This window comes from Anolis sagrei, chromosome Y (genome assembly GCF_037176765.1).
Source record: "Anolis sagrei isolate rAnoSag1 chromosome Y, rAnoSag1.mat, whole genome shotgun sequence".
Taxonomy (NCBI): Eukaryota; Metazoa; Chordata; class Lepidosauria; order Squamata; family Dactyloidae; genus Anolis; species Anolis sagrei.
In genome coordinates this window covers 4,407,083-4,420,299 of record NC_090035.1, presented here as the reverse complement: position 1 = coordinate 4,420,299, position 13,217 = coordinate 4,407,083, and the positions used below count along the sequence as shown (strand labels likewise).

At 42.2% G+C, this 13,217-nt stretch overlaps 1 protein-coding gene across 2 annotated transcripts in view; it reads right to left on the bottom strand.

Moving 5' to 3' along the window:
- The window catches only part of LOC132780009 (E3 ubiquitin-protein ligase SMURF1), a 107,570-nt gene that overhangs the window by 44,937 nt on the left and 49,416 nt on the right, over positions 1-13,217 (bottom strand). For both annotated transcript variants that reach the window (XM_067462223.1, XM_067462224.1), the window contains exons 2-5: positions 5,677-5,715; positions 2,298-2,406; positions 536-669; positions 345-410 (exon numbers count right to left, since the gene is read on the bottom strand). In XM_067462223.1, the coding sequence (XP_067318324.1) occupies positions 345-410; positions 536-669; positions 2,298-2,406; positions 5,677-5,715 (348 nt within the window). The remainder of the gene's footprint in view (positions 1-344; positions 411-535; positions 670-2,297; positions 2,407-5,676; positions 5,716-13,217) is intronic.

Sequence of the window (13,217 nt, the reverse complement as noted above, 5' to 3'; positions counted from 1 at the left end):
GTGGAGCCCTATTCTTGATCTACATCTTCTCATGCAGGTCAAGAATAGCGCTCCACAGTCACCTACAGATCCACCACCAGGACACCATTCTTGGAAGGCAATCCTACTCGGACAACGAGGGATCACCTAAGTAAGTAAGTAAGTAAGTAAGCAAAACAGACTGTTCTATACACTTCCAATGTGCATTGAATGGTCTTAGTCCTGTCAAGCAACCTTCAGAGCATCTGACATAAAATCCCTCTCAGACATTTTGGAACTTTGGTGCCCCTCTGAAGCTAAAGGACTGAAGGAAACAACGATTGCTTATGTAGCTATCTATGCAGACAGAAATGGTTTCTTCTTACCCACTATTTGGCCTCGCACTGCATCAGTATCTGTGGGGTTAAGTTTGCATAGATCCAAACGCTGGTCTGCAAATGAAAAAAATAAATTGGGAAAAAAGAAACTTGACTCAAGAATTTTCTCAACTAGCAGTCGACATTCAGTATTTAGATACAAAGCATAGCAAACCTCTAGTAAGTAATGACATGCTTACATCCAGTATCTTTTAGCCTGCTGATGGCATTGGAAAGGAGTCGGACACACCCCAGGAAGCCAGCTCCCTGTTTTTTGTGAATTTTCTTATGGTTCCAGACACTGATGGTGATAGAATCGGACTTCCCAACATATCTGGAACGGGAATATGAGAAAAGATACTTCCATTTCCTATGGCAAAGCATTCTACATTCACAAAGAGAAAGCTCATTTCAATAATACTTTGGTCACGCTGCGGTTTTATCCAATACAACAATGTGTAATTAATCATTAGATCACAGTAATTTTACACAGTGCATTAAACTGATAATGTGCCAGCTCTTGTTAATTACAGGCAACCTTATTATGGAGCACTGTGCTCATTAGGGTATGGAGAGACGGCCTTCCTTCAGGAATTCTGAGTTAGTCTTCCAACGCACAGCGCTTTAGCCTGAGTAGAATCATAGAATAATAGAATCATAGAATCAAAGAGTTGGAAGAGACCTCATGGACCATCCAGTCCAACCCCATTCTGCCAAGAAGCAGGAATATTGCATTCAAATCACCCCTGACAAATGGCCATCCAGCCTCTGCTTAAAAGCTTCCAAAGAAGGAGCCTCCACCACACTCCGGGGCAGAGAGTTCCACTGCTGAACGGCTCTCACAGTCAGGAAGTTCTTCCTAATGTTCAGATGGAATCTCCTCTCTTGTAGTTTGAAGCCATTGTTCCGCGTCCTAGTCTCCAAGGAAGCAGCTAAGTAGCTAAGATACATCAAGTTTACAGTCTATAAACAGGTACCAAAACCACACACAAGCAATTACATAGCCTTAAAGAGTACTTAAAATGTGTTTAAAGGTCCCAGGATAATAATCATGTCTATGAAGCGGACCATTAACATTACATGCTAATTCTAGCTACTGCTTCAAATCACAACCATGTTTCCCAAGTGGAAGTCTTAAATCAGTCAAGAGTCCTTCCCTGTTTACATATAATCTCCAATTTCATTTTTCCTTTTGTTGCAAACCACCTTGATGTTGTCAGTCAAACATGCCAGGATACAAAGATTTAAAGCAAACAGAGAAGGCTGAGAGGAGATATGATAGCCATGTATAAATATGTGAGAGGAAGCCACAGGGAGGAGGGAGCAAGCTTCCTTTCTGCTTCGCTGGAGACTAGGACGCAATGGAGTAATGGCTTCAAACTACAAGAGAGGAGATTCCATCTGAACATGAGGAAGAACTTCCTGGCTGTGAGAGCCGTTCAGCAGTGGAACTCTCTGCCCCGGAGTGTGGTGGAGGCTCCTTCTTTGGAAGCTTTTAAGCAGAGGCTGGATGGCCATCTGTCAGGGGTGATTTGAATGCAATATTCCTGCTTCTTGGCAGAATGGGATTGGACTGGATGGCCCATGAGGTCTCTTCCAACTCTTTGATTCTAGGATTCTATGATTTTTTAAAAAAAACCATTGAGGTTGAATTTATTTATTTATTATTTACAGTATTTGTATACCGCTTTTCTCACCCCGAGGGGGACTCCAAGTGGTTTCCACATAGGTAATGGCAAATTTCAATGCCAGTACAAACAATTACAATTATACGTTACGATTAGACATAAATCAAATTAAAAATACATCCATAAGTAGTAAAACAATCATTAAAACAATTAAACAGTCTCGTCCGTCGAATCGCCATTCCAGTCATTGTCTGAATGCAAGCAAGTCATAGCTTTCTACTATTCTCCCACCTCTTTCCAGATCATGCTTTTCAAAAAAAAAAAGGTGACTTACAGATCATAATGCTGGTTCCATTTGGGATCTAACGTGTTCTTCACTGTGTCAGTTGAGTGGCACTGACCCGACCCATCCACCACCACCTTTGCAAACGGGTCAGGGAGCCCTGCGGAGAATAAACCCAGGTAAGATCACTATGAGCACACGCAGGCAACCGTTGCTTAAGGAATCATCTACAATGATGAAAGCAAATATAACCTCTAATAACACTATGTAACGTGCTTTTTGTCCTTGCGTTATAAATGTATTTATTTACAACATTTCTATCCTGCAGTTGTAGGTTTTTTCAGGCCATATGGCCATGGTCTAGAGGCATTCTCTCCTGACGTTTCACCTGCATCTATGGCAAGCATCCTCAGAGGTAGCGGGCCTGTTGGAACTAGGAAAGTGGGTTAATATATCTGTGGAATGACCAGGGTGGGCCAAAAACTCTTGTCTGTTGGAGCTAGGTGGGAATGTTTCAACTGACCACCTTGATTAGCATTTGATGGCCTGGCAGTGCCTAGGGCAATCTTTTGTTGAGAGGTGATTAGATGTCTGTTGTTTTGGTGTTGTCATTTTAGAGTTTTTTAATACTGGGAGACAGATTTGGTACATTTTCATGGTTTCCTCCTTTCTGTTGAAATTGTCCACATGCTTATGGATTTCAATGGCTTCTCTGTGTAGTCGGACATGGAGGTTGTGAGAGTGGTCCAGCATTTCTGTGTTCTCCAATAATACGCTGTGTACTGGTTGGTTCCTCAGGTGCTCAGCTATGGCTGACTTCTCTGGTTGGAGTAGTCTGCAGTGCCTTCCATGTTCCTTGATTCGTGTTTGGGCAACGCTGCGTTTGGTGGTCCCTCTGTAGACTTGCCCACAGCTGCATGGTACACGGTAGACTCCTGCAGAGGTGAGAGGATCCCTCTTGTCCTTTGCTGAACATAGCATTTGTTGGATTTTCCTGGTGGGTCTGTATATAGCTTGTATTTCTATCCTGCCTTTCTCAACCCCAGAGGGGACTCAAGGCAGCTTTACGCGTAGGCAACTTTTTGATGCCTTAAAACAATGTACAATTAAAAAAGACATTTTAAGCCACCTAATTCATGTAGATTTCAATGTCTTTTCAGTGTAGTCTGATGTGGAAGTTGTCAGAGTGGTCCAGCATTTCTATGTTCTGAAATAATCTGCTGTGTCCAAGTTGGTTCATCAAGTGCTCTGCAATGGCTGACTTCTCTGATTGAATCGGTCTGCAGTGCCTTTTGTGTTCCTTGATTCGTGTTTGGCCAATGCTGCATTTGGAGGTCCCTATGGAGACTTTTCCACAGCTGCATGGTATATGGTAGACTCCTGCAGAGGTGAGAGGATCCCTATTCTCCTTTGCTGAACGGAGCATTTGTTGGATTTTCTGAGTGGATTTGCAGATCATTGGTAGGCTGAATTTTTTTTCATCAGCTTCTCTATGCGGAGAGTGGTTCCCTTGATGTCTGGCAAGAACACTTTTCCTTTCGGTGGATCTTTGTCTTTGCTCTCTTGGCTTGTTCTTAGTCATGCAGCTCTTCTGACGTCTGAGGTGGAGCCTCCTTTGGCCTGCAGAGCCCAGTGTAAGTGTTTCGGTTCATCTTGGAAGAGGTGGGCTATTTATTTATCGTGCCATCCACAACCAGAACACTGTATTACATTTCTAACAGATCAAAACAAACAGATTTTTTTAAAAAAACATAACACACATTTTGCAAACTTGGTAGCTGATTAAATGTCCTTTGACCAGTATCTGGCCCCTTGGATTGCCTTCCAAGTCGCCCAGTCTTCTGTGTGCCCAGGGGGGAGTCTCTCATCTGGTATCAGCCATGGATTGAGGTGCTGGGTTTGAGCCTGCCACTTTTGGACTCTCGCTTGCTGAGGTGTTCCAGCGAGTGTCTCTGTAGATCTAAGAAAACTATTTCTTGATTTAAGTAGTTGACATGCTGGCTGATACCCAAACAGGGGATGAGCTGGAAATGTCTCTGCCTTGGTCCTTTCACTATTGGCTGCTACTTCCCGGCGGATGTCAGGTGGTGCAATACCGGCTAAGCAGTGTAATTTCTCCAGTGGTGTAGGGCGCAGACACCCCGTGATAATGCGGCATGTCTCATTAAGAGCCACATCCACTGTTTTAGCGTGGTGAGATGTGTTCCACACTGGGCATGCGTAATCAGCAGCAGAGTAGCACAGCGCAAGGGCAGATGTCTTCACTGTATCTGGTTGTGATCCCCAGGTTGTGCCAGTCAGCTTTCGTATGATATTGTTTCTAGCACCCACTTTTTGTTTGATGTTCAGGCAGTGCTTCTTGTAGGTCAGAGAACAGTCCAGAGTGACTCTTCCCAGGTATGTGGGTGCGCTGCAATGCTCCAGTGGGATTCCTTCCCAGGTCATCCTTAGAGCTCGGGATGCTTGTTTGTTCTTAAGGTGAAAGGCACATGTCTGTGTTTTAGATGGATTAGGGATCAGTTGGTTTTCCCTGTAATAGGCAGTTAGAGCATCTAGAGCTTCGGAGAGCTTCTGTTCTACCATCTCAAAGCTCCCTGCTTGAGCGGTAATGGCACGATCATCCGCATAGATGAAACTCTCTGTCCCTTCTGGCAGTGGGCTGCGCAGATTCTTTTTGCACCGTCTGCCAGGACTTTAGTTTTGCTTATTTTTTTACTAGGATGATAGTTGGAGTTTTTATGTAGGTATCTATCTATGTGTGTAGCTTTTTCTGTAAACTGTGTTTTCTGTAAACGCTAATTCCAACTACACCAAGGTTGTTAAATGTTGTTTGGAATACCAAGCATCCCACTCTAAGCCCCGCCACAAAAGGTTTTGTCCATTCTGATAAGAGTAGCCAAAAAGAATTTGCTAATAGGTATAATATGTAAGCAATTCCAGGGTATGGCACCATTCATTTTAGCTCAGGCCCGATTTCCAAGACTCTGCGAGATGAGTTTTCAGTCCGTCACTTCAAGCTTTTCCAAGAAAAGAGGCTGCTTGACCTTATGCACTTCAAAACGCAGATTCTCATGTTAATTCACCATGAGCTGATATTACCATCTTACAAGAGACAGATGATTTACTATGGGTTATAATACCGTCCCTGATTTAGCAGGATGAGAAACAAGAAGGGACAAAAACGTACTTGCCCAGGGTTGTCAGGGCTGAGATGAGATTTTAAGCGGTTCATAAGGGGAGAGGACAGCCTGCTGCTACATAATTTGCACAACAAAAATTTCAGACAGTCCTGATTTCTGAGAAAATTATCCTGAAATGCCCCTGAAGGAAACACACAAGGAAAAGGCTAACGTCAGTATAATAGCTTAAATATGCAGAGCGGGGAAAAACAAACATGAAAAAAATGTATAGGCATTTGCCAATTACTTACTGAAGAAATCCTTTTTTGCAAGGTTCTTGGCACAAAGCACTGCAAAAAAATAAAATAAACGGAGGTTAGTGAATTCCACCCATATTTCCCTCAAAGTGGCGAGAAGGGTTTTTTTTACACAAGTTCACGGTTTGTAGAAGTTAAGAAAAAGATACAATGGGATTAGCAATCAGGACACTATGCAGATGCCCCAAGCTATCTGAAAGCTAAGCATGGTCAGGCCTGGTCGGTACCTGGGATGGGAGACTACTAGGGAACCGAGGGGGACACGGGGACACACACAAATAGTTGTGAGGAAAGCGCTGATCAATAAAGTGTAAGTATCAGTTAACATGATTGGGGATAAAGTGCAATATGAGGTGGAACACTATATCTCTGGGCAGGGGACAGTAGTAAAGTGCAGGGACTGAGTTTTGGGCCATAGCTGGAGGCCAAGATTTTTTGGGGAACCTTCCAATCAAAAGCACAGTGGAACATCCACATTTTTAGGTCTTTGTGAAAGAAGGTGGGTACTAGCCTAATTGGAAGGCGCTGAACAGACTATGCTCTGGCACCACGAGATGCAGAGCCAACCTCAAGAAATGGGGCCACAAAGTGGAATCCACGACATGCACGTGTGGAAAAGAGCAAACCACTGACCACCTGCTGCGATGCAACCTGAGCCCTGCCACATGAGCCCTGCCTTCTTGCGGCAACACCAGAGGCACACCAAGTGGCCAGATACTGGTCAAAGGACATTTAATCAACTACCAGACTTGTAATTTTGTGTTCTGTCTGTCTGTTTGTTTTGTTCTGTTAGAAATGTAATACAATTGACTGGTTGCCCTGAAACGACAAATAAATAACCAGCCTAATCTCCCTGGGGAGAGAATTCCAGAGCTGGGGGCCACCACCAAGAAGGCCCTCTCCTTCGTCCCCACCAGCCATGCTTGTGACGGAGGTGGGAGCGAGAGGAGAGCCTCCCCAGAGGATCTTAAAGATTGCAAAGGTTCGTGGAAAGAAAATGTGGAAATGTGGAAAGAAAAAAGGTGAATTCATCCATATGTGGTGGAACTGTAGAAAAGTAATAAATTATTGGTCACAAATACACAAAAAGATAGAAAAAATCTTAAACATAAAATTCGACCCAAAACCTGAAACATTGATATTAGGGCTACTAGGTTTTAAATTGGAAAAAAAAAGATGACAAGATATTTTTCTGTCTAATAGCAGCCACAAGGATAACATTAGCAAAAGTGTGGAAGACCAAAGAAATCCCAACAACGGAACAATGGATAACAAAAATAATGGACATCATAAACATGGATATACTGACGCAAAGAATTTCACAAAATTACGCAAAACCCCAAAGATCCGACTGGAAAGTAGTGTTAGATTTCATAAAAGAGGAAAATAAAGAGATGTATATAATAGACCTGTAATGGAATCCAAGGACTATACAAACAAAAAGACGACGAGCGACGCAAGCAAGGAAACAAATGTGTATGCTGTAGGATATGTATACACACAGACAAATAATTAGAAGAATATATTATTTGTACAAATCTACTAGTGTACGGAATTGTAGCAATATGAGTACCACCCTAGATGAACCTGGAAGTACCCATCCCCTGCCCTAGTCTTTCCCACCCTTTCCCTCTCCCCTCCTCCTTTCTTTCTTTTTTCTCTCTTTTTCTTTCTTCTTTTTTTCCCTATCCTCTCCTCCCTTTTTTCTTCCCCACCCTTCCCTTCACCCTCCAACTTCCCTATTGTGCATTGTTTTGTCTATTGTTGTGTCAATATTGTATATTATGCTTTTATGGTTTTAAATTGTATATCGTTGATTGATTCTTATCCTTGTTGTAAACCGCGTTGAGTCGCCTGTTGGGCTGAGAAACTGCGGTATACAAGTAAAGTAAATAATAATAATAAAAATAATTGTGTTCACCTCTTGTTTTTAATGTAAACTTGTAAAATAAAAATCAATAAAAATATTTTTTTTAAAAATAGATTGCAAAGGTTTGTAGGGGAAGATGCGATCACGAAGATAGACATGTCCCGAATTGTTTAGGGCTTATAGGTGATAACCTGCACCTATAGCCTACCTACATATGCCTACCCATTTCACCTGCTCATTATTAACACATTTCTTCTATAATCAGTCATGTTTAAAAATCAACTTCAACATAACCTGTAGGCATCAGGTGCTCCACAGTCTACCTTTTGCCCAAACTCTGATTTAACGTTATGTGTTACATATGGAGGACCATATGTATTTTGGGAATTGCCGATGTACAAAACGTACCTTATTCATGAGAAGGGGTCCCTTTCTAAGAATATAGGATTTTTTTCCTATGACTAACTGAAATTTCACCATCTATATATATAAAAATGCTCTGTGCATAATGAGTACCTTAAAAACAAAAGAACCAATGAACGAAATCACACCAAATTTGGCAACAAAACGTCTCACAACACAAGGAGTGACCATCACTCAAAAAATTTTGTCATTTGGGTGTTGTAGTTGCTAGGATTTATAGTTCAACTACAATCAAAGAGCATTCTGAACTCAATCAACAATGGAATTGAACCAAACTTGGCACAAGCACTCAATACGCCCAAATATGAACACAGATGGAGTTTGGGGAAAATATACCTTGACTATTTGGGAGTTGTAGTCACTGCGATTCACAGTTCACCTACAATCAAAGAGCGTTCTGAACCCCACAAATGACAGAATTGGGGCAAACTTCCCACACTGAACCCCCATGACCAACAGGAAATACTTGAGGCCATCCAATCCAACTCCCTTCATCAGGGCAATAAAACACAATCAAAGTCCTCCTGAAAAAGAGCCATCCGGCCATAGATAGATATAGATAGATCGATAGATATGATTCACACACACACACAGATATAGTGTCATAGATTTGAAAGGGACCCTTAAAGAAGGACAATGATATGTTGCATGTTCCAGGGTGGGAAAACCAGACACTCTGGTTTGACAAATAAACAACAAGAAATACTGTTTACCCACAAGCATCAAGACATTACATAGATTAGAAACCAACACTTTCTCATTACTTTATTTTTCAGATCAACAGACTGGGCCACAGCAACGCGTGGCAGGGGACGGCTAGTTACTCATAAAAGTCTCAGGGCAGACAGAGAACCAATGGTAAAACTATCCTGGGATTAAATCATTTGTGAATGTAAGCTTACGCAGGGGACGACCTGTCCTGACTGTCTACCAATAAGAACTATTATTTCCGGAAAAAGGAACATGACATGCTGCCTGTTCAGAGGATACAATAGCAACAACATTTTAGAGACCAGAATGTATGTAAAGATTAGTCACACACAGAGTGGTCTTAAGACCGCATTCATCAAAAGGCTCTCTGCATATGCAGTATGAAATTTCTCTCTCCATATGTCAAAACAGTTTAATATTCATGCTTCCAAGATTAAATTAGATGTTCAAGCCTTCAACAGTAGTCTCCATATTGCCAAACTGAAGACTTAATACTAATATATTTTCTGTGAGATATTAAAAACAGAAGCTGCAGCAATACGCGTTGCTAAAAATACTAGCAGTCTATAACTGGGTGACTTATTCGTATCACAGCAATAGTGTAGGATAACCTGAAATTCACGGGATAAAGGGCACGAAAGTAAACCGTACATTTCAGCCACAATTCAGGAAAGTGCATTGCACAGACAGTCAAATAAACCGCACAGCTGTTGCCCTTATTGTAGGTTTCTGAGTTCCAGTTGGCTTTGATCAAAACTGCAATCCATAGTTTGTTTTTTAAATTCCAGATAATGTTCAAATAACTTGCTAAAAAAGGGTCTGAACATCAACATTAATAACATCCATGCAGCAACTCTACCAAAAAGAAATTACTCTCAATTCCATTTTCATTTTATGGCAGTCTGGTTTAAAAGCTTAAAGACATTGAATTTGTTTTAAGTGGTTTACAGCAATGTACTTCTGGCCACGTTTCTGTCCTGTTGTGCTTTATCCTGGTGCTAAGATTCCAACATTACCCAAACATATATTCTCCTTTCATGGGATTACATGCTCTGGCAGTTTCCCTGATAAAATAAAATCCAAGTAAATATGCACTACAGCTGGTGTTACGCACAACACCCCATTTAATGCATGTTTTATTTATACACAGAATTCCATTTAAAAGAACAAGGCCATTAGTGTAATAGAAAGGCTGGAACTAGGGTTGCCAGGTGAAAAGCAAGCTATTGTTCCTGCAGCTGTGTAGAAAAGGAAATTTCTGCAGATTTATTGATTTATTTGTTTACCTCACTTATATACCGCTGTTCTCAGCCTGAAGGCGACTCGCAGCCGTTCACAACAAATACGAACAGCAAAAATTCAGTGCTACAGTATAGAAACAGTTAACAACCTAACACATTACACAATTAATAAACAGTTACTACAATACCCATTCACTGTCGTCTCGTCATCAAAAACATGTTCCAGATTCGTCATCCATTGTTCCATTCCAGTGTTCATTAACCAATCATTGCACTAATTATTCGAACATCTGCCCAAACAGCCAGGTCTTCACCTTTTTGCGGAATACCATTAGAGATGGTGCTAGTCTAATGTCCGTAGGAAGGGCGTTCCACAGCCGAGGAGCCACCACCGAGAAGGCCCTATTTATTTCTTTATTTACTTTATTTATTTACTTTGCTTGTATACCGCAATTTCTCAGCCTTGTAGGCGACTCAACGCGGTTTACAACAAGAGCAAAAGTCAATCCAACAGCATACAAAATTTAAAAACCATTAACAGCATAATATACAAAATGACACATCAATAACAACACATTAACGTCTCGTAACTAGAATCGTGATCCAATTCGTCTTCCATAATTCCGTTTCCTATATTCATTGTGTACATTGCATTGTTTAACCGAACGCCTGTTCGAACAGCCAGGTTTTTAGTTTTCTTCGAAACGCCATTAACGAAGGGGCTGATCTAATGTCCATGGGAAGGGCGTTCCACAGCCGAGGGGCCACCACAGAAAAGGCCCTGTCCCTCATCCCCGCCAGCCGTGCCTGTGATACAGGCGGGATCGAGAGCAGGGCCTCCTCAGAAGATCTTAGAGTCCTAGTGGGTTCATAAGCAGAGATACGTTCGGATAGGTAGCTTGGGCCAGAACCGTTTAGGGCTTTAAAGCCCAACGCCAGCACTTTGAATTGAGCCCGGTAGCAAATCGGCAGCCAGTGGAGCTGGTGCAGCAAAGGAGTTGTATGCTCCCTGCGCTCCGCTCCTGTTAGTATCATGGCTGCCACACGTTGGACAAGTTGGAGCTTCCGAGCCGTCTTCAAAGGCAACCCCACGTAGAGAGCGTTGCAGTAGTCTAAACGGGATGTAACCAGAGCGTGGACTACCATGGCCTATCTCTCGTCCCCGCCAGCCGAGCTTGAGAAGCAGGCGGGATCGAGAGCAGGGCCTCCCCGGAAGATCTCAAAGTCCTGGTGGGTTCATAGGCAGAGATGCGGTCAGATAGGTAGCTTGGGCCGGAACCGTTTAGGGCTTTAAAGGCCAATGCCAGCACTTTGAATTCAGCCCAGTAGGAGATTGGTAGCCAGTGGAGTTGGCGCAACAGGGGGGTTGTATGCTCCCTGCGCTCCGCTCCTGTTAGTATCATGGCTGCCGAGCATTGGACTAGATGGACAGATGCTGCTTGTGATCCAAGCACTTTGTACTGAAACTCCCTTTTCTGCACAGAGGTTCTGTACCATTTCTCTCCTGGAGACTCTAATGGAGAATGGACTGGTAGAACAATATTGCAGAACTGCTGTCTGGAAAATGCAAGGTGTGGAAACATACCAAACTTCTATGTAAATAACTAGCAAGTGTTGTCAGGGATTACACTAGTTTCTTGGCTGTTTTGAGAAACATTTAATCAAAGGGCAGCAATTTAGTGACAGAAGTAAAGAAAGCAACAAAAATAGAAGTTATTATTGGGTTGCTGAGAGCTTTCCGGGCTATATGGCCATGTTCCAGAAGCATTCACAACCTCTGAAGATGCCTACCCTAGATGTGGGTGAAACGTCAGGAGAGAATGCTTCTAGAACAGGGATCCTCAAACTGAGGCCTGGGGGCTGGATACGGCCCTCCAAGGCATTTACCCGGCCCTTGCTCAGGGTCAACCTAAGTCTGAAACGACTTGAAAGCACACAACAACAACAACCCAATCTCATCAGCCAAAAGCAGGCCCACACTTCCCATTGAAATATTAATAAGTTTATATTTGTTAAAATTATTCTTCATTTTAATTACTGTGTTGTTTTTAAGTGTTTTTGCACTACAAATAAGATATGTGCGGTGTGCATAGAAATTCATTCATGTTTTTTTCAAATTATAATCCGGCCTCTAGAACAGAATGCCTCTAGAATGCCTCTAGAACAGTGTTTCTCAACCTGGGGGTCGGGACCCCCGAGGGGGTCGTGAGGGGGTGTCAGAGGAGTCGCCAAAGACCACCAGAAAACACAGTATTTTCTGTTGGTCATGAGGGTTCTGTGTGGGAAGTCTGGCCCAATTCTATCATTGGTGGGATTCAGAATGCTCTTTGATTGTAGGTGAACTATAAATCCCAGCAACTACAACTCAATATGCCCAAATGTGAAAACTAGTGGAGTTTGGGGAAAATAGACCTTGACATTTGGGAGTTGTAGTTGCTGGGATTTATAGTTCACCTACAATCAAGTCAGGTCCAGATCTATCATTGTTTGAGTCCACAATGCTTTCTGGATGTAGGTGAACTACAACTCCCAAACTCAAGGTCAATGCCCACCAAACCTTTCCAGTATTTTCTGTTAGTCATGGGAGTTCTGTGTGCCAAGTTTGGTTCAATTCCATAATTGGTGGAGTTCAGAATGTTCTATGATTGTAGGTGATCTATAAATCCCAGCAACTACAACTCCCAAATGTCAAGGTTTATTTTCCCCAAACTCCACCTGTATTCAGATTTGGGCCTTTTGGGTATTTGTGCTAAATTTGGTCCAGTGAATGAAAATACATCCTGCAAATGAGATTTATAATAGTAGCAAAATTGCAGTTATGAAGTAGCAACGCAAATAATGTTATGGTTGGGGGTCACCACAACATGAGAAACTGGATTAAGGGGTTGCAGCATTAGGAAGTTTGAGAACCACTGCTCTAGAACATGACCATATAGCCCGAAAAAACCGACAACAACCCAATGTTGAAAACACATTGTACAGTAACCAAAGCAGGAGACACAGCAGCCTACTGATTCTACAACTTACATAGTATGTATTTTACATTTCACTAATTTGTTTACAAGACCAATCACAACTAAAGAGAAAGTAAGACAGTTCAATGCATTGAAGAATTCCCTCTTCACAATCCAAAGAGATGTTTGAGTTAGCAACAGTCCACTATAAAGCACGATCACATTCATTCTCTTGCCTCCCAAGTGTGTTATCACCTTGTTTATTGACATAGCTAGACGGTAGTTAATTTTTGATTTCTCTCTTGCATGCTTATTTTTGTTTCTTTCTTTTTGACC